Raw genomic sequence first — 23181 nt, 5'->3', positions numbered from 1 at the left:
CATACAAAACATACAGAGCAATGCAGGATATTGTGAGATTTGCCATTTGCCGCAGTCCTTACCTTTCCAATCAGAGTGCTTGATGCACGTACACCTACTGTATGCACCTGCACCTACTCTTCAATTCATGTAAGTGGGAGCTCCTACAGCAGCAGGACTTCCTCAGAGAAGAAGAAGAAGCATCCTGCCTGTGTGTGAGCCCATGAGACTGCACATCAACTCAGATCAACTGAGAAAGTAGTGAGCCAACAGCGATGCTTCCTTCTTCTCTCTTTCTGTCTAAACTTTAGCTTTTCTTCTTGTATACACAGTTTTTCTTTCGATCCTCTTGGACACATTTTGTGTGGTTACAGTTTAGAGTCACCACTTCAGAAGCAGCGAGACATTTGAAGGGCTCTGAGCTTTCTTTTATAATTTATGCAATATTGTGCTGCGCTTCATGTCAAAGTGCCAATTTGTACAGAACATCAAGGGGACTGTGTTCACTCATAAACTAGAACATTGAAATGAACCTGCTCTCAATAGTTCACTTTGATCTGTAATGCAATGTTTGGAGTGAACATAAAGCCAACAATTACGCTAATATCAAGTCATATTGGTAGATTCAAAGTATTTTTCTTCCTGGCGACTATTCCGGGAGCATAATTAAACCAACAACACTTTTGTGTGTTTGGCCTCTCACACACTACACTGCAGTGTTGTAGACCTTACAACAATAGCTGAACATTGTATTACTACTCTTAATCAAAAGCAGCTTTTAACTCAGTTTTGAAAAGCTTTAAAGATGTCTGAAGCCGTATTTACACCTCACATCTTCACATTTACAAGTATTTCAGCATACCAGGTATATTGTTGAAGTTAATCTTACCTACAAAATACGCAAAAGCGTTACCGGTGGTTTTTGGACTCACAGATAAGAATTCCTCTGTTACAACTTTTAGACAAATACATTTTGTCCATTCTGAAATTTTAGTTTAGATCAATGTTCAGTGCTATTTTCTCTGATGATGCAGGTTGACATCCTCACAACTGTCCACTGAATGAGTTACCTTCATGTTTAAACCTCTTGTTTTCTTTGTAAAAAGCAGCGTGGACATGAACCAGAACAGATCCTTGGTCCGAACAAAATATATCAAGCTACAAGTGTGAATGCAGCCCATGAATCACTTTGCTGATTCCTATAGTTTCATTCACTTTACAGAGTTGTAGTCAGTAATTAAGCACGTTGTTCACTTTTTCCCACGACAGGCTTGTCATAACACTCGTTCTGACAGCTTGACGTCTCAGAGCTGTGCATCAGCCCTATTTATGTTATTTTTATTAATTTAAGAAGGAACAATGCACACTGCAGCGCAGGGAAACACTGTACTTTATCGGTACTTTGTCCTACACACTTATTTCACAATATAGAAACAATAGGTCTTATATGCTTATCATTAAAAAAAAAGCTAAATAAATGTGTTATAGAGGGGATTTTGCCCAGATATGAACACAGGTGTGCCTTGAGATTCTGGCTTGGTCTTTGGTGTGCCTTAGCCACAGAAAGTTTGGGAACCCCTGGATTAGATCATGTGTCTTGATCAGGGGGTCCGTGACCCCTACATGGTCCTCTGAGTTATTGCAGGGGAGCCACCCAATTATTATTATTATTTGAAAGTTTTTTGTTCAAAAATTGAAATGTGTCTGAAAATACACATTACAGTAACATGAATCTAACATATGATAAGCAAAGATAAATCGGCCTATTCATTAAAAATAACAATCCATATAATTTACAAAACATTGATGATAGTCCGTTACCCATGAATCCTTGTGCAATCACGGATTTCAGTTTGGAATGCAGTGATTCAAACCAGTTCGAGTGAAAAACAACAAACAAGTTTGAGTTCATCACATTACATCACACTCCCAAGGGAACGAGGATGCTCCTCAAACTGAGGATTCCTCCCTGCATCTCATCCTTGCATACCTCCCTCTTATCCCACAAGGGTGGAGCTAAGACACGAGGAAGAGACGCAAGTGAGGGAAACAAAGATTCGGAATAAGGTAATGGGATAAACCATTTGTCTGCTGCATCCCGTTCATGCCATTCACTCGTATGGGTCTATGGATTCTCAATCCATGTGTTCATGAGGATCACAAACTTAATGTCATGAGGGCTAATTCCACACTGATCATCGATTGGTTTCTGCTCTTTAACGTCTTTAAAGAAATCTTTAATTAAGAGATCTCAAAGCTACTTTATCAACTCCACCTACCAAAACCACAGTGGTCTGGAGCGTTCCCTGGCTCACATTAAAGGAGTACTCCAAAGGTTTAGCACTGCAGTCCGACAACATTGTTGGACCCACGATGGACAGTTTTAAAAGAAATATCAAAATCAATGCAGCAGAACCGATACAGCTGTTTTTATTCCACACCTTAATTCTTGTCAAAAACCTGGCGCCTACAGTACCCACAATGCAACTCGACCGCCCAACATGTGCGATGTGTTCTGCTAATAGCATGTAGCCTGTAGCACAGAGGGCTGTAAGCTCACTGCTTTCAGATGATGTACATCACTTTTATGTGGCATATACTGTTGACCTGCTATCTCCCCCTAAATATCACCTGTCACCCCCTAAAGAAGACAAACATGGGTCTATGTGGGTCTCTAAGGGTTTGATTGGTTTATTGAATGATTGATTGCATAATTGGTTGATTGATTTATTGATTTTGTAGTTTGATTGATCGATGGAATAATTGATTGTATGATTGGTTGATTTATTAATTTATAAATGTATTCATTTATTGATTGACTGTTTAGTTGCTTGATTGGTTGATCTGTTGGTTGATATATTAAGTGGTTGTTCATTGATTATTTGTTGATTTTTAATTGATTGATGTAATGGTTGTTTTATTAAATGAGTGATTGATTAATTGGTTGATGGACAGTTTGATTGATTAAATGGTTGGTTAGTTGATGTAATAATTGATTAATTTATTTTTTAATTGACTAATTGGATGATTAATTAGTGAGGTTGTTGATTAATAGATGGGTGGGAATTGGTTGTATTTTAGCAAAATATGTATTTCGGTGTCAATTTCTTTTTTTTTTGGATCAATATTGGAAAATGTATGCGTGTTTACTCAGCTGCTATGTGTGGACCAGAGCGGCTGAGTGACACTATTTGGCCAAATGCACAGATGCAGTTTGGAATATCACATCTTGAGTCCATACATTACTGAATATTATGTGGATTTGTTTCCAGTCAGCCATTATTGAAGCAGACATCAACAGAAGAAGAGTACTGATCTTTCCCTCTCTCCCTCTCCTGTGTTTGTCTGTCTCTCCCTCACAGAGGCTAATGTCTGCTCAGTGGTATCTAAGGGTAACATCTCTGGCCTCTTGCGGCTTTACGAGGACTGGCACAGCAAGGGAACTCAACATGTTGCCATAGAAATCCGCCACGCACTTCTGCGCTGCCTCCATAAGGTCACTCATAGTACTGCAGGCAAACATGCCTTCGTGTCACATGGCGGCATCAAACTGCTGTATGAAACGACGCAGGTAAAGTTCAAATGATCACTATCCTGACTCTTTTTTCATTTTGATTTCTCTTCGCTATTGTTGGGATAGTCTTTGATGCTGTGATAAATTATATTATTTCGCATATTCTAACAACAATACTTATATTTTGGGTTCATCTGTAAAGTCCAGGTGTTGGAGAGGAGAACTGTGACAGTTAAATATTTGTGCTCTGCAACCTATTTACCTGAAGATAATGTTGAGCTTACTGCTTCTCAAATAGAGATAAGAGGCACGTAAGCCTCTCTTATAAAGTGTCCTTTACAAAGTGAAGGGTTAGTTGAACAATGAAAGCCCTTTGTCATTAGAGGTTGAAATGGACGAGGATTAGTGTCTTTCATCAGTATGAGAGACAGGCTTTACACTGTCAGACTCTTCCTCCCTCGCTGACTCACACACACTTGAGAAACACAGTGATGACCGGTTGGATTATCAGAACACAGTCCAAAAGTTTTCCAATCCATCAATGAGGCAGACATGAACTGTGGCACTACTACAACATACCACACAAAGAAACATGTCTTTTCTGGCTCTCCATCATAATAGACTTTCGTTGTGAAAGCCCAAAAATAATATAAAAAATAAATACATTTGGGTCATAATAGATGTCCAAATCATCCTGACCCTACATGCAGCAGACACCACATCCTCTTACACATTTCTTTTTTAAACTGACTTCAATTTATTTTCTTAAATATTTAAAATTATTTATTGTATTTTTTTACCATTGCTATAGTTATATAGATATATATTTTTTAATGTAATAACAGAGGGGATCCGCCATGATCGGATAGCGGCACTGATTATATCATTGTGTGTGTGTGTGTATGTGTGTGTGCGTGTGTGTGTATTCAGAAAGCATAGGTCAGATTCAGAGAGCACAAATGATAACTAATCAGCAATGCTAACTTTAGCTGCTGCGGCATCAAGGAATCGTTATTATAGTTCAAAAGGGCAAATTATAATTATTATGACAATTATCTTTTTGCTAAATGCATCGTGACAACAAGTGGACTTTTAAGATAAAATAATGAGAGCATTAGCTGTGCTGTTTGTCTCAATCAGCAAGAGAGGAATAACAGGAAACCTGGATGTATTTTATCAACTTTCTTGGAACAAAGTTTTGTTTTCACAACTTGCAAATGAACGTTAACTTGCTAAGTGCAATCAGCAGTGAAATTGATGCTGATCGACTCTTTCTCTCGATGCCCATAATAGATGTTTTCGGGTTCAAAGACCTAAAGTTTATGTGTGATTTATGTATGACTCCTTTAATATAATCTCTATTCTTTCCTTTGCATTTCTCTGCTCCACCAACAGTTTGTAAAGCCACTACACATGACTCCATCTGACAGCATCACGCACAAAGATATGCGCTATAAGAATCATTTGAAAACTGCTATAATCACATAACCATTCTATACAGAGTGACTTTAAGTGTTCTGTCAGATTAGTTTCATGAACACTTTTCCAGAAATTAGTTATTTAGGCTGTGACATCACAGGTTGTGGTGTGGCCGTTGTTTCAGCCCTTTGTTACCCAGAGCTGCTGACTCATCACACAGACACTTTGGCTTTGCTCTCCACCCTGATTCAGAATCACTCCACAACTGTGCAGAGAGATAGATAGTTAGAAAGCTATCCCACAGAGGTTTCATCATACCATTATGTTTGCTACTATAGGTTAGTCATAAGTTACGTTTCTGTGTGAGTAACAGGCTGTTGTGAGATGTATCAGTAAAAGGTCACCACTGGACCTCTGGATACAAGTCATAAGCGCTCCATTACTGAATAATTGTATCAGTGTTTTGTTAGCATATAGACGAAGAGCACTTGATTAGGGAGTGTGCCATTAATACACATTGTCCCACAGTGCATCACATAATGGAAAGTTCTTACAGCTGGACACATTATAAGAGTATAATGGGTGTTTAAATCTCATAACTCAAATACACACAAGCCTGAATGCTTAAAAAACACTTTTGCAAGCTGTTTGTGAAGTTTTCATTAAATAAAACAGAAGTACTACCCAAGATGCAGTTTGATTGATGTTTTTTTTGCATTGTTTTTGCATTTGCTGTTTTTTTGCTGTTAGTACAGTCCATTGATTTTCTCTCTATGAATATATTAACTGAGTTTTAACCTTGTTTGTTTCTATGCAGACATGTTTGCTGAGTAAAAGTCTGGAGTCTCTGCTGGAGCCCTCTGTGCAGCTTATGAGGAAGTGTCTTCCTAAAACTCCCCTACCACTGACATCAGATCAGTCTGCATATACTTTCCCCTTGCCCGGGAGACCACATGCTATTCCTGACATGGACGCAGAAGCAGGTATTAGTATTCTGTCAACATTCAGCAGAAGCACCTTTTAGAGCAGCTACTGACATAAAATATGTAAAATAATGACAAATAAACATAATACATAGAACATACATTGCAGTATTTCAATTTGGGAATATATTAAAATAAATTGGTCAATATTGGAACCAGACAGAGTAATCGCTTTGGCACCAACAACTATTGATCATTTTAAATGTATTTTAGTCCATATTCCCAGTGGCAGATAATAATGAAGACATATTTAGTCTTCAGTGGCTCCAGTTAGAATTAAATTAATTTCTTTGTTTGTTTACTTCACGTTTGAAATCCCTTTAATGAATTGATTGCTATGTAATGTTACTGGTGTGCAGATGTTAACACTGTGAATGTGACATCGTATGAATGTTTGGATACTGACGGTTTCCTCCAATTAGAGCGGCGACACAATCCCTGCCAAGCTTTACAGTTAAACAGCTGTGCTGTGTGACATCACTTTAAATGCACATGATTGGTCGAAGAAAAGTAAATCAATAAAACAACCAATCAGAGTCATAGAACTGAACTCTGACATTGGCTGCTCTGTTCTCTCTGTTGTATCCAGATGAGAGCGGTGAGGCGAGTGATGATGAGGAGGCTGAAGATAACCAACAGGCAGACTATGTAAGTGTGTGTGGCTCTGTGTGTATGAGTTAGTGTGTTTACATTCACTAACCACAGTCTATCACGAGGGCCAGTGTAGATATAGTTAGGAGAGAAAAAAACAATTCAGTCTATTACACTTTTAAATTAATTTCTTTTGACTATTCTAATAAAGTTTTATGTTATATTATTAACTTCTATCACAACTCATTACATTAGTTTTGCATTACAAAGATTGTTCTCTGAGACAATAAGCACAGCAGAAATATTCTAAAAGACAGATACAAATAAATAATTCTATAAATATTCTTAATAACATAACTAGCAAATAGAAAATCATATTTCTGACAAAAAAGTTTAATTTTGGAGGGTTTTTTTCCGAAAAGGACTTTCATCCAGATTTTGTGTCTTCATATATTCACAATGTGTGAAACGTAACAAAAGTTCTTCCTGCCTTCAGTCAACATACAAGTTGGAAAGGTTATTGTTATTCGTGCTATAAAACTGTATTTTCCTCATTACCATGCTTCACCTAAACTGTGACAAGAATGGAAATATCGAGGTTAGGCATGTGTCTTAGTCTTATGAGTCTTAGTGGAGACAAATCAACATCCTTGTGTTGTTGTGCTTTGCTCCTTTTATTTGACTCGTATTGTATGTGTGTCTTATTGGTTTTGTATTTTAAATAGTGCAATCTAAATGTAAGGAAAACAGCATTTCTGCCTGAGGTACAGACAGCAAACAATAATATATGGGACCATAAATTAAATTAGTTTGGAAGAATATCATTAATATGCGTAACATTTTGCTTATTGTGTTGCTCTGCTCTCAGGAGATTAGACAAATGTCAAACAGCAATGTTTGCAGACTGCTGGCTGCATCCATCAGCCTCTCTCTCTTATCTATTATAGATGATGCATGCAGCCACCTCCACTGCTCTATTATTCTCTACATAATGTCAAAAGACATGCAGGTCAGCTCCATTGGAAATTAATTGAACAATTTACATTCCCTGTTAGTGCGAATGAGAGAGTGAATGAATGAGTCTGTCTGCAAACTAATATGGGTATACTGTAGGTGAAAGTACAGAATCCACCACCACTGGCATCTCGCCTGAAAACGTGCACAATATCCAACCCTTTCTCCTCAAAACAGCATTTATAAACCTGCTACATCTACTACTCCATCAGCTCATTAACATGTTGTGACAGAAATGGAATAAAGAAACATATCTGCAAAGTTGCAAAAAGAGTTGATTTGGTTTTCCTGCAATATCCACTTATAGCTCTTCCAGCTCTTGGTTAAGGTTCAGGAAACATGGTGGTCTTGGTTTAATATCGGAAAAGTCCACAGTGACTTTCCCTGCACATGTGTTTAGCAAAACAAAGTATAGAAACATAGCTTCTAAGAGACAGGCTGTCCATACTGCTGTACTAATGTAAGTCCTCGAGATCCTGCAGTTAGAATGTCTGTAATCTAAAAAGCTCTGTTAGATCATCTATGTCTTTTTTTAACTATCTGACATGTGCTTAGTCCTTTCCAATTGAGTAACAATGTAAATATACATTGTATGCTGCGCTTATTTAACTTTGAAAGCTTTGTATCGACAAATCACACAGAAACCTTTATTGTGAAACACTTACAGAAAATGCATTTTATTTTGTCACCAAAGTTAACAATGTCAAATTGCATCACTGTTACTGTCACTGTAACTTTGAGTACACAGGAAGTGCTCCCCCCCAGTGGATCAGTTTAAAATATAATGGAGGAATTGTAAAAGAAGAGGCAGTGGTGTTTCTGCTCAGCAGTGGATGTGTGTGCACGTGTTGTACCACTGTACTGTTTTGTGTTTTACCTCTTACCTGTGGAAGCTGTAATAACAATAATAATAATAATAAACAAAACTAAACATGTATCTTTCACCAAATGCTGCAGGGCTTCAGGTTCAAATCCTGACACATTTTTCAACCATACTGAATTTGCAGGTTGCTGTAAAACCAAACCAACTACAGGCATTACATTAGTTTGACTCAGTAACAGGAAGCAGATCAGATTTTTTTCAACAAGGATACACCGTATCTGTATGTATCAACCTGCACATGGTAAAATGACACTTTGAGGTTTAAGGGGGCGTTAGATGCTGAGACTATTGCAAGAACCAAATAGTTGCTCTAGCTGGATACCGTTGGTGAGCATAGGTTGTATAAGTCCGTGTATGGGCACAGTGGTACAACCTCACTGCTATGACAAGACTCAACAAGACAGTCGCCGCGACACGCTGTTGTTCGGAAGAGGTCCTTGTGATCAAGATGCAGAAGTCTCTTGTGATTAGTTCTCCATGTATACAAAACCATCAAAAGTAAGAACATTGTGAGTGCTTTTATTCTGTCTTAAGTCATATATAATCAAAATTTCACAAAGTAGACAGACTGCCGGAGTGAGCAGCAATAACATGATGTCAACATGAGAGAGTGCAGGATATTTATGGAGTAAAGTGCATTTGTGGAAGGAGCTCTGCACAAGTTTTTCTTCCTCACATTAGGCTCAGTGGACAGACTTGATTTACAGACAATGATTTGTTTATCGCACACGGTGACTCAGTTACTGACTAATGCTGCATTCCAGTGTGGTAGACAGATGTTCTTTGTTTTTAACCGGGGTCTGACAATAACTACGCCAGCAACGGTGCTCAGTGCCACCCACTCCGCTCAGAGATGCAGCTCGTCAGAATTCCATTTGTGTTCCACCATCTTGGTGAAGTAACATGTTGCTACAAACTCTTTGTGCAAACGCTTTTATTGTCACAGCTCCCAGCAAAAAATCTAGCTGTACATTTAGGGATTATATCTCTTCAGAAAACAGGTCAGATATTTCCAAATCAAGTGAAATACGCACCTTGACCAAAGGTTTGATATTTTTATTAAATGTATGGCTCCAAGTTTTGCCATCATCGTGGCTTATTTATATTTTAGGGTGATACCTAATTTAAATACAACCTCAGTAGGGATTTTATATCATTGTATCCTTTTTATTTTGTTCAGTTACTATGTCAGATAGTTCTTAATTAATTTAATCTATTTGTAATTAATTTGTTACACTCCGTAAAGACTGAAATGTATATTAACATCCGCATTATATTTATAAAATGTTAAAATCATTGCTATTTTTATATTCATGACATGTTAACTCCTTGTTATATTTATATTTACATTTATATTTATATTTATATTTTGATGTTTACTTGTCTACAGAACAAATAATAGTTTTGAATCTAACTATTGTACTTATTGTGTACCTGACACATGAAATGATGTCAAATCATTTGCAGAACCAAAGACAAACTTTACTGAAGCTGGTGCTGTGGTGTTTCAGGTGGACACATGTCAAAGCACGTGACATGTGCAGTTGTCTTCACAGATCACAGAGTTCACCAAAGTCATCACACTTCAAATTCTTCTTAAAGACTTTGAATGTGAGTAGCATACATCCGACAAATAGTAGTATGTTAACTGTATGAAGATATTAGTGTCATTTCTTTCGGACTGACAGCTGGAGCACAAAGCTGTCGCTCTGCTAACAAACTTTTCATGCCACGGCTCTTGTGTAGACACATGAAGCCTGTGGCTGTGACATACAGAGCTGTTTAAAAGATGATCTTTTAAACAGCTCTTCATCATTAAACAATGGAAGAGTCAGTGAGCTTCCATAATTAAAGGCAGATTGAGTCACACCTAAAGTAAGCTTGATTAAGACTGAAAAACAATGAGTACTACTGTTTTTAATAGCAGGGAGGGAAAAGTAAGGATGGGTGTGAAGAAAGGAGAAAGACGAGGTAGGTGGAGTAAATGAGGAGGTGCAGAGAGAGTGATGAGGAGAGTGAGCGAAAGAGGAAAGTAGAGGGAAACGATAAAGTCCAACTCAATTCAGCCCATTTTCTTGATGAAGGAACACTCTATAATCTCTGACCTTGCCTGGTTGCAGACCCTTGAAATGCCCGAATACTCGTCCAATTTGTATCTAGTTATTCAGAGGTCTGCTCTCTTTTTTAAAAGTCTGTGAGTAAGTTTCTATGTGTGTGTCTCTCTTTCCAGGATGAAGATTTGGAGACTGACCTGAACAAACTTCGTCTTCGTCCTGATCCAGACAGACCCAAAGAGCTGCTGCCACAGTACAGCCGCCTCTGTCCCGAACTCTCACATGACTTCCAGGTATAGACACGTGTGTGTGTGTGTGCGTGTGTGTACCTTGAGTTTGCCATATGTGACAAAATTGGGTTTTTATAAATGTCAGCAAAACCTGCCGGTAACCTCCTCGTCCCCTATTCCAGGTTCTGAAACAAAACATTAAAGCCAGCTAACGGGACGTTATCGTAAGCTCTCAGATGGTGTCTGCCTCACACACACTTCAGACCAGCTACATGTAATGTAATATAGTAAAGTGGAAATTAAGTGGAGGTGAATCTAATAATAAAAAATAAAAAAAATGTATGATTTGAAATCTATATCAAATCTTTCTGGTGTTTTTCGATAATAATTGAGACATCACTTCTGATAAATGCTTACAAGGCGGCCCACGTGATGAATTCAGTCCAATATAGGAGGTATAAATAGCCGCAGCTGTGTCTGTGTGCATGTGTAATACAGCTGCACTGCTGTTGTTGGACTTTGGTGACACAACGCAGACAGTTGATGATATTGATGAGGTTGTATTCACTGAGCAGTGAGCAGACAGATATTAGGCCATCAATAACGGTGTAGGTGGGGATAAGGCTTGTGCATATCTCACAATGATAGAGATTATAAAATTCTGTAAATGACACTTTTTTTAAACTGGAAGAGAAGAGTCTATCTGCAGTCTCACAGAATACCCACTTCAATACAAGACCCCCCTCCCCCCCCCCACCCGCAATTAGATCTTTTCCTAAACCTACTGGCATAAATAGAAACATCATCAACACACCCACTCGCTCGCCGTGAATTCTCCGGACAATCAGACACACACACACACACACACACACACACACACACACACACACACACACACACACACACACACACACACACACACACACACACACACACACATACAGTCCCAATATTCCCACTGAGGACTTAAACCCTGAACTCTCAGGGACAGTGCTTGAGGGCTGTAGATGGTATAAACAGGAATGGGACAGCACTTTGTGGCTTAGGGGATTTTGTGTTTTACGTTTTTTTACTGCCTGTTTAGAATGTTTAGAACCCAACGAAGTGGACGAGAGGTAATTGTCAAATAATTAATTTACTAATTTTTGTCAAAACAGCATCATTAATCAAAATTGAAATAAAGGGTTGATGAATAAACTCGCTGTGTAATATAGACTATTTTTACATTCCTTCTTTTCTATTGTACCCTCTTAAATCCTTAATGACCTTTAATCTTTTCTGTAACACCTCCAGGCTTCCCCTGGAAACCCTGTGTTTTACGTAACAATGCTATGAATTGTGGAACTGCAGACGTGCGGATTTACAAGAAATGTGTAATAAAGGCTCAAAATGACTATTTGACAGTAGCAGAGCCCAACCCCCCCACAGACTTACCTTGAGTGTGGACATTGGGCTAGGGAAGGGGAAACACAAGGGAACACTAGGGAATCTTCTGGTCCACGGCCGTAACACGCAGGGAGAGATACACTAAACATGGCAGAGAGGGGTTGATGAACTTTTTCTTGTGTTACTCTTGTTTGTTAATGTTTCTCACAGAAGTTCACTCTGAAGAATGGATGACTGGCTGACAAACTATCTGTGTTCCTCTGGTGGGCTCCACGAGACAAAAGGGCTTGACTGATACTGCTGCTTTATTACCACCAATCTACACTACCATAATACATAATACACATCGTGCCCAAAGAGCAGCATCTGTAATAAGAATATACTGAGAAGTATGTGGAAATGAGAGCACCTTCAGTTAAGCCAATGACCCAATGTGACATCTACCAAAGAACAGCTACTGCCCTGAGAGCACCATTACTCATACTTACTTACAGTACATGTTTGACCAGTAATGGGCTGCATTATGATTCCTGATATCTACTGTAAGAGTGTCACTACTTCATAAACATTAAAGCATGAATGCATTAGCATGATATACAATAACCGCCCAGAAACCAGAGATCCACAGCTTTGGACAGAAATGGTTGTTAAATTACAATATAGGTTCAAAAGAACATTTATTAATATTTTATTTTAAGGCTATTTCAAGACGGATTAGGTAACTTTCATGAAGTGAAAACACACTGTTAAAGGATCAAAGGTGTAAGACGAAAACACGGACAACACCCAGACCGGACAACGCTGTGGTAGCGACCTGTCAATGTCAAGGTTGTCCTAAAGCATACACTGCTTTATCTTCTATTTTACTCTAAATGGGACCATATGTTACAAAATGAACATCATGATGTTTTGAAGAAGACTTAAAACTAGTGATTGAGATCATAAACTCATAGGTTTACCGAGGTAATAAATCAAATGAGAAGTAGGTTAATAGACTTCTATACAATCGGACTTCTTTTTGCAACCAGTGGAGTTGCCTCCTGCTGGCCGTTAGAGAGAATGCCGGTTTAAGGCACTTCAGCAGTGACTTCACTTTTCAGACCCAGAGGTTGCTGGTTGTTATAACCTTGTATTTTTATTTTACCTTGTATTTGTTACCAAAATAAATATTTTTTTTCTACAGAGATAGCATACATCAGTGTTCTCCAGGGAACATCCTTACAGTACTCTGTGACTCTATGTTAGTTACTGATTGATCGCAAATTTGATCATCTTGAATAACTACAATTTATAAATGCAGAAGGAACAGTTACATTTCCTACCATGCTTTAAGATTATTACAGCTGTGTTTTCATGCCTCTTTTATACATCACTTCTGCTCGATCCTCCTCTCTCATCGATCCTCACTCAAATCGGGTTGTCCTTCAAGATGGTGCGCTGAGATTGATTTCCGGGTCACAAGCCGGAGGATCGAGGAGACGAGGATCGAGATCCACAAAATCAAGAAACGAGAAAGGCCCTTTGACACCAGAGACGGCGTTCATGTCCTGTCTCCTGACAACACTCATTGTTGTTTTCTTTTAACCATGACCATAATGGCTCCTTAACCCTGAACAAGTAGTTGAATTTCCCGAAGGTAAACAGACTTTTAACAGAGATGGCAGATTAGAAAACACTGAACTAGACACTGATGACCTATTATGTTGCTCAGGTGTGAGGATTTATGAATTATGACAGATTTGGTTTATTGTTTGGGAGCATCTTACTGGGTATTAAGTTAAACATCAGTGTGAATGTTGAGACAAAGCGCTCTGTTTGAAATATACAGATTACCATCATGACTTACATGGCTGTTACTGCAGGAGGACATGACTGATGAGAGAGAGAGACTGACACTGTGTGTGTGTGTGTGTGTGTGTGTGTGTGTGTGTGCGCGTGCGTATCAAACATATGATCATTGTGACTACCATGGCTGTTAGCAGATGTAGACATGACTAATTCTATAGAAAGAGGAGAGAGAGGATTTCTCTTATCCTTAGGAGACAAACGTTCATCAAATACAGGCTCAATGTGAACACAGCTGACACACTTCTAAAGGACTTTAAATTGTGCTTTATACACCTGCATTATATCCTACTACTCTGCTAATGTAAAGCTGCATAAAGTAGAGTGGGAATAATATCTCATCAGAAACAGCTGCCTATGTACACATCCAGCTGATACAGAGCATTAAACTGGAGTGGTGTGTGTGCAGCTGATGAATGTCAGTCCAATAATCCTGTGGGAAATATCATTGATGATAAGGGGAGCTTTCACGTCACACCAGTAAGCATGTCTGAAATACAATGAGTGACAGTGAGAAGGAAAACGTGAGTGAGTATGAGAAACCTTTACGTTTACATACGCACAGTATTATTACTGCCAATGAGTGGTGGATAGTAACAAAGTGCAGTCACTCTGTGGGCGGCGTCACAGATGGACATGTTTACAGTCTATGCACATGCTTGCTTTGAATAAATATAATGTAGGTGTAAACATATTGTAACAGGCCTCTATTGATTCCCCTATATTTGTAGTGTGTGTATGTGTGTGTGTTTGTATCATAGTATGTGTGTGTGTGACAGAATGTGTGTGTGCGTTTGTCCGTGTATGTGTGTGTAACAGAGGTTGTGTGCGCGTGTGTGTGACAGAATATGTATGTGCGTTTGTGTCACAGTGTGTGTGTGACAGAATGTGTTTGTGCGTGTATGTGTGTGTGACAGAGTTTGTGCGTGTGTGTATCTGTGTGTGTGTGTGTGTGTGTGTGTGTGTGTGTGTGTGTGCGTGTGCGTGCGTGTGAGAAAGACAGAAATAGATTGTGTCAGAGACAGATGGGAGATAATAAACGAGTGTCTCGGTCCTCGATAATGTTTCATGTTGTAAAGCACAGGATACTGTCAGACTTCACTTTTGATTAATGTGCTTATATCCGACTAATAGGAAGCACATCCATGCTAACATGTCCGAATATATTATGAGGATTAATGTGAACTTACATTACAAAGCATGTTTCCTTCAGTTAAGGCCCTTTCACACATATCCGTATGACAGAAACGTATGCTGGCGTATACGAAATATCGGCAATACGTTGATATAAATTAAGGGTAAGTTGTGATCGTTTAAAGGACGCAGACGATACGCCGAACACGCCAGACATATGGCCCTGTCACACAGTTCCGTATGGCAGAAACGTCTGCCGGTGTATATGAAAAGTAGCTCAAAATTCAATAGTCCAAATGCGTCCAACTTTTCCACAGCAGTGTTGTAGCTGACGTATACATAACGAATACGTAACAAATTATTATACGCATGTCAAACATTGATAGCTTATCACTTACTTATACAAAACGTATCAGAGCGTCTGGCCAACGGAGCTGGAAAAGTGCCATTTGGTTCACGTCATGCTGATGCTGGAGAACGGCTAGAATGTACTCTTGTCCTCTCAGCATCCTCCATGCTCTCTGATGATGGGTTGATGTATTCATCAAGACGTGCTGTGAAGAAGTGAGGATGAGCTACTCACAGAGACCCTATATACTATATGCAAACCCCAATAAGCTCCCAAAACACTAGCTGAACGCTAGCTGTACTGTAGAAACACGTTGAATAAGTTACTCCTTTGTCAGGGATAAGCTTAACATAGGTTAAGAATAGGTTATCCACTCGTTATCAATAAATTGGCTGTAGGGTTCACCGTCAGCCGACGTAGCCTATATCTAATGTACCTCTAACGTATTTACGTACTGTATTCACGTAGGTATTTACGTACTATATTTATGTAGGTAAGTATTCACGTAGGTATTTACGTACTATATTTACGTAGGTAAGTATTCACGTACGTATTCCGTATTCCGTATTCACGTATTCATGTATGTCTAACGTAACGTCTGCATATCTTATGAAGCACATGTTGGGTACGTAATTTTGAACCTGCTCAAAACATCAGCGTTCAACAACGCACCCCAGCGTAACACAGTGAGCTCTTAACGAATACTACTTATACCTTACCTTATATCAACGTAAACCAGCGTATTGCCGATATTTTGTATACGCCATATTTTTGTATACGTTATGCATTCGTTGTGTATTCGTCTGATAAGTGATACGATATCAATAGGTTAGACATGCGTATCTGTATACGTTCACTTTTCCGTTCCGATCCGATGAAAGGTTGGACGTATTTGGACTGACAAATTTTCATATACGCCAGCATATGTTTCTGCCATACGGATATGTGTGACAGGGCCTTTAATACACTATGTGATATCATTCCCATACATACAAGAAATGTTTACTTACATGTTAACTCTTTGGGATGAAACTTTGTGTCCTCCAGTTGTAGTTAATTAGTTTGACAGCTGATTCTGTCTCAGTTGTGTGCAAAACATGGTTGTGTCACTGGCTGTAAACTAAAGCACAGATAATGAATAGTACCATAGAATGAAAACATGGCCTCAGTTAACTGTTAGATCTGCTTCTCAAACATCTGCAACAGTTTGCCAATTAGTGTGTAAACCCGTGTCATGTTTACTGTTTTTACTTGGTAACACATTGCAACAACAGATTCATTCCAATTGAACTCTACTCCTGTGGAGAAAGGGATGATACATGTACATAACTCATACAACAGGCCTGAATTGAATTGGTATGTGAGAGAAAATGGATTTATGTTTTAAGTGGCACAACCAAGAGGTTTAAGTTCTCTGTATGTGCCACTTAATAGCATGATCAGCTTCCAAAATGAACAACATGATCACTTTGTTTTTATGAATCTCACACTTTATCAGAAGGATCACGTCGCCTTTCATCATGTTTCCAACATCGGAACTATCTCACTTAACAGCAAACTCTAAACATTGGTTGTTTTAATTCTAAAATAAGATAAATGCTGTTATTTGTCTGCTGAGGACAGTCTCTTTGGTGTATCAGTCAATACTCTGGTATTTCTTCACTTCCACAAGATCAATATCACTTAATTTCCTATCAGTTAATTTGATAGCAAAGTTAACTACCAATGGATCCAATCGCCTGCAAATCAATGGCTGCCTCACATGATAAGACAATAACTCAGTGTAGACTGATGCTACTAAATCATCGGATACTTTCCACTCTGTGTTGCTCCTCTTGTGAGGGATCTTTAATTTTGAAAGATGATATCAGTGTGCACTGAGTCATTGTCTCTGAGACACAAGCTTTTCTTTTTAGAATGGTTGTGTGCTGAGGATGTGTTCTCAGTTTAGATCAGTGGTTCTCAACCTTTTTTGTGCCAGCGCCTCCCTATCCATTATCCAGGCCCCCTCCCTCAACAGAACCCGTGTTTTATTTTATATAAATATATAGCGCCAAATGTGCGCTTTTATTAAATAAACCAAACGCTTATGTTATTTATCTAATTTATGTGCACGTTTCCGTGTTTACGGCATTGCTTTGCGCATTCACATTCTCTCCGTTTCGCGAACAAACGAGAGAGGAAAGGAGAGGAGAGAACTACAAAGTGCAAAAAAGTCAAAAATCCAACACATAAATTATAAATGGAGCATTGTCGACCCCAACGTTCAGAAACTCAGGGGAAAATATCTGCGTTTTTTAAACATAGCCTGAATCAGCAGCAGTGATGCTGGTGTTAGCTCTACTATAACGTTAGCTCTGCAGATGTTAGCTCTGCTGATGTTAGCTCTGCAGATGTTAGCTCTGTTGATGTTAGCTCTGCTGGTGTTAGCTCTGTTGATGTTAGCTCTGCTGGTGTTAGCTCTGTTGATGTTAGCTCTGCTGGTGTTAGCTCTGTTGATGTTAGCTCTGCTGATGTTAGCTCTGCTGATGTTAGCTCTGCAGATGTTAGCTATGCTGGTGTTAGCTCTGCTGTTTGCTCTGCTGGTGTTAGCCCTGCTGGTGTTAGCTCTGCTACTACGAGCAGCCAGAGTGGTGCTGCTGGTCCAAGTTCCGACCAGAGTGTTAGTGTTTTAACATTAATTCAGTTTAGTTTTATTCATGGTGTATCTTTGGAATAACATTAATGTTTTCACTTTATTGCTCAGCAAAATAAAAATAAAAGTCTAAAAACACAATGTTTATTCAAACGCACTCGTCCTTTCAGCTCGTGCAGTTTGGCGTGTCCACACAAACACTGGCCTTTTACTTCCAACAAAAATGATGAAACGTTCCACTCGTGTTGTGTTCAAGGACCCTGACCTTGGCCAGGAAAAACAGTCAGTCGGCGGTTATATTCTTTATCTGACTAGATTTCGATTCATTTCTTTGGAGTAGATTTTTTGCATGTGTTTATGAATTACCTTGCGGGCCATACACACAGACGGACCCCAAAGACACGTGAACGACCCCCTTTCTATAATATTGCTTCCAGCGCCCCCCAACGTCCTCTGAACGTCCCCTGGGGACGCTGCCGTCCCCGTTGAGAACCCCTGGTTTAGATCTACCAGATACCTGCTGCTTAAATCAGCAACATGTAAAGACAAAGTTTACTTGACTTTATACTCACCTCATTGAGTAGCAAAGAGCAAAACAACTATTGACTGTTACATCCTCGATAGCAAAAGCCTATGATTTAGGCCAGGCATAAGAGATATATTAAAGAAAGAGTTTTAGACAGAGAAAAAGACATCCTGGGCTTGTGTCGTGTTGATAACCTTTTACTCAACAAGTTAATTGTTGAGATCTGTGAACGCAAGAGTCAGAAGATCACACACTTCACCATCGACTGTAAGTGTCATAAAAATCTTTCAGTACAGGTCAAGAGGCAGAGTGCTAGCAGGTACAGTGCTGGCCTAATGCAAAGCAGCTGCGTAGAGCCCCGCAGACACCGAGGTGCCCCTAACAAGCAGATTACACATACAGTATATAAAAGTCTGCTCTGACTTCACTGATAGCATCTCTTTTTGTTCTGATTAGGAATATGTAATGAACAGATAATTTAAGATGATGATGTCCTGACCCTCAACTGTGGTCATGAGCTTTTTGTAGTGACCAACAGAATTAGATCGTAGATACAAACGGCAGAAATGAGTTTCCTTCCGATGGTGGCTGCATGGACCCCCGCACACACACACACACACACACACACACACACACACACACACACACACACACACACACACACACACCAGCAGGCCCATTAGTTCGTATTATCTCTTTTGTCTGTTCATGTGTCCCTGAACTTGTCTTGTAATGACTTCATCACACAATAAAAAAAAAACTTTTGGGGAATAATAGGAACTAGGGGAATTAACTCTCGTGGCTCTACTTCAACTGTACGTAAAGAGCCTTAATGACGGCCTACCAACATTTCTGATGAGTCAGAAGGAGTTCATAGGGCATTGATTGGTATATATATATATATATATATATATATATATATATATATATATATATATATATATATATATATAAAGAAGAAGGCAGATAATCTACTCTTCATTGAATATACAAATATACTTTGACCCAGTCACAACACACACGCAGGAGGGGACGTGTGTTTGACAGTGCAGAACAGCACATTATCGCATTCAGAAATCCAAACATTTAGGTAAGCAGAATTCTGATTTTCATATTACACTGGTTAAAATGAGAAACTACTCCTACAGCAGATTATATTAGATGGGGTTAAGTATGGTTAATGTTAAAGGTCACATGCCCAGTCAGCAGGATACACAGCTGTTATTTCAGTGTGTCAGATACATTCACACACATGTTATCTCTGCCAGACAACACAGTAGTGTTTCTGCTTGCTCAGCCAGCAAAGAGTTTAATTATATTTAACTTTTGTTACAAATGTGGAAATTTGAAGTCAAATAGAACTAAAAATGTATTTAAAACCAGATTTGATTGACCCTTAACCCTAGTCACATAAATATCATTAACATTTCACTTTTTAATGTTTTGCAATGTCTTTTAAGTAATACTTTTTTTTTTTTTCTGTAAATATACTAAACCTTATTTAAAATATAAAGACCTCTATCAATAATATGTTGTTTCAGATACGCACATAAGTTTACTTAAGTAACAGAAGATTGATAGCTTTCAACAGAAACATAATGTGTTTATGGACCAATAATTACCCTCATTTTGTCATTGTCTACTTTGTGTTTTGTCCCTGTCCAATAGGTTTGAACCAAATGCTTGTTTTCTCCTGGCAAGTCAACAAACATGGTGTTAAACAGAAAGCTGACTCTCAAGATTACATTGCATACATTCTGCTTTTTATATAATACATACGTTTGAACCAACCACTACACCAGATTTGCCACTTGTTTATTCAGTTTATGTATTATTTAGATAAAACCCCTAGTGTGCAACATTTCCTCAATATTTGTAGTTCTCCTGAAAGAAATTCCATGACGACCCAACATGTTAGTGTCTTGAGGATTGATCTCCATACTGCTGCTTCAGACATGATGACACATCTAATGGGATTCTCCACATGTCTCCACAAGTCCATTAAATGAAGTGTGACGCAGGGAACTGGTGTTGGGCAGATGTTGAAGACAGAAGAGATGTCAAAGGCCTTTGAGCAAACCTCATAACTGTGAACCAACATGTGTTTTATCAAAGGAGCTGGATTTGAGTTCCGAGCCAGAGGACTGTTCAACAGCATCATCATTTTCATCAGAGGAGGAAGCTGTACTGCGCAACAGTTTCCATTTTGGCTCCTCCAGGAGGGACAGAAGGAGGAGTAATGCCAGCAGTGATTTGTCCACATCAGGGTCTCACTCAGAGACAGAACCAGAGGGACACACAGCAGGTCAGAGCCATGTCAAATGTAATGTCCCCATCCATATTAACACTGCGACAACAACAACAACAAGATAACTTACTCTAGTACAAAAAGATAGCTCACAATAATGGAATCACCTCTAAGAGAAAATGAAGTGAATCATCTCCTAATCACATAGTGTAGGGTTGAATAGCATTCTCCATCAACATCACATCTTTTAAGAGCTACTCCATTTCACAAGTAAAAAGATACAAACTTACTCTTTATTAAAACATTTTGTACCACTCTCTCCTGGTAATTACATTGTACCACTTTGTATTGAAATATGCATTAATAGATGTTTGGAGGACAGCAGAACAATATGAAAAAACAACATTTGACATTATCAACTTAGAAAGTTGTAATGACAAACAGTTGCTTATTTACCCATCCAAAAGACACAGGGCCACAATATTATTCATTAGGAGTCTTTTGTTTGTGTCCACATGATGAATGTAAGTCCAATACTCTCTCTCTTCTAGCTCTGTTTTAGTCTTCACCAACTCATGAAGGAAATATCTCTTTAGCTGCTAAATGCAGCCCTATGTTCAACAGATACTCTCTAACTGAGTCTGTCTGCTGTTTGCTGCTAAGCAGGTAGTGTACAGTGAGTTTATCAGAGCTTTTGAGATTGATGACTGGAGTTTGTGGAAAACCAAAAGAATTAACTAAAAGAAGCAAAAAAGGGGAACTGTAGAACTGAGGGTAGTGCTGTAAGGTGGTAGTTTACCAATAAGGGCTTTGAAAATAACAACCAATGCTTATTACGCCTCTCTGCAAGAGAAGGCCAATCAACCTTATTATCCTGGAAACAATGGTGGGAGTCAAAGCTATCACCAGTAATAAATCAGAGGGCAGAGTAAAAGACTCAAGGGGTTTAAGAGTGTAAGCAGCAGTATGTCTATAAATTACCTCACCCTAATCCAGAACCGATGACACAATCGCAATATGCTTACAAGATTAGCAATATGGGTTTCTTATCAAGCTAGATGCCAAGATATTTATACTTTGTAATTCTTTCAATATTATTTGACCCAATCGCAGCTGTTATATGCAAATCATTGTGATCAATACCTCTTACTTTCAAAACATGCCTTTTCTCTTTTATCAAGTTAGGTTTAATAAGTGCATCTTAGAGCATTAAAGAACAGTTGCAGGTTATCAATGGCTAGTTGTACCAACAAGTCAACAATACAATTCACAACTGTTTCATTCACATAAAGATGGACTTTGCAACTACCCAATGAGGAGACAATATCATTAATACAAATGGTAAAAAGGACAGGACTCAAAATTGACCCCTGCGGAACACCTTTTTCTTACCTGTAAAAGACATTTGCTGACCTCACACACTAAAGTCTCTCAAACAAATAATTCTGAAACCAGTTACAGGCATTCCCATCTAGGCCAGTACTCAGTGGCGGGCAATCAGGCCCAGCAAGGCCTTCTCTGCTGGCCTAAACATCATCAGAATATATATTTAATTTTGATATATTTTTTTCCACAAATATGTATTAAATTATTCCCCATAGTCTATTCTCTTCATTTCATAGCTTCCAGCCTCAGATCGAGATTTGGAGGGCTGGCCTTTATGTTAGAGCTTTTATCCAATCATATTTCAGCCATAATGTGTTGCCAGGGTCCAAGAAATCTGCCCTTAGGCCTTCAGAATCAACAGTGCGGGCGCCTGTAGCTTAAAGTGAACGGAGACAAAACTGTGGCGTTAACCAATCAGATTTCAAGTTGGCGACATCGGGGTCAGCTAGAAGGCGTACGATAACGTCAGCACATCCACGTCTTTTGATTGGATACGCACTATTGAGAGGCAGAGCTATGCAGAGCTAGCAACTGACCTTGAACGAGCTAATTTAGATTACTACAAGCTGTTTTTGTTCAACCCACAATGGCTGGAGGAGGAGAAGAGATCGATTTGGTCGCAGATATCATTACAACGCCATTTTCGAGATGAACTTTTCAAGAAAAGCTAGACATTGTGAGAAGAGAAAGGCCAACTCCGACGCTAGCGAGTCTATCCCTGTGTCCACTGCTTCTGCCGAGTGGTCATTCTCGGCCTTAAAGCGAATTAAAACCTATGGCAGAAATGCTGCTGGACAGACTCGGCTTTCAGCATTAGCCTCCATGTCTACAGAAAATGACTTATTGGTGGAACTGAAACGCACAGATAAACTGTACAACAGGGTCATTGAAGTCTTCTTGAGGAAAGAAAGGAGGATGGATTTTGTGTTCAAATAATCAGTTGTTTTGGTGAGTAACAAGCATTTTGTTTTTTGACAAATATATAAAATGTTTGATGCTTCTGCA

General features: G+C 38.9%; 1 protein-coding gene across 1 annotated transcript in view; it reads left to right on the top strand.

Moving 5' to 3' along the window:
- agbl1 (AGBL carboxypeptidase 1) overlaps positions 1-23181 on the top strand; it is a 130766-nt gene that overhangs the window by 47174 nt on the left and 60411 nt on the right. The window contains exons 8-12 of the mRNA XM_029434166.1: positions 3342-3550; positions 5730-5895; positions 6485-6543; positions 10614-10730; positions 20658-20847. Of these exons, the coding sequence (XP_029290026.1) occupies positions 3342-3550; positions 5730-5895; positions 6485-6543; positions 10614-10730; positions 20658-20847 (741 nt within the window). The remainder of the gene's footprint in view (positions 1-3341; positions 3551-5729; positions 5896-6484; positions 6544-10613; positions 10731-20657; positions 20848-23181) is intronic.

The sequence above is a fragment of the Cottoperca gobio genome, chromosome 6 (genome assembly GCF_900634415.1).
Source record: "Cottoperca gobio chromosome 6, fCotGob3.1, whole genome shotgun sequence".
Classification (NCBI taxonomy): Eukaryota; Metazoa; Chordata; class Actinopteri; order Perciformes; family Bovichtidae; genus Cottoperca; species Cottoperca gobio.
The sequence above is the reverse complement of the archived record's forward strand: the minus strand, read 5'-3'. Positions and strand labels throughout refer to the sequence as shown.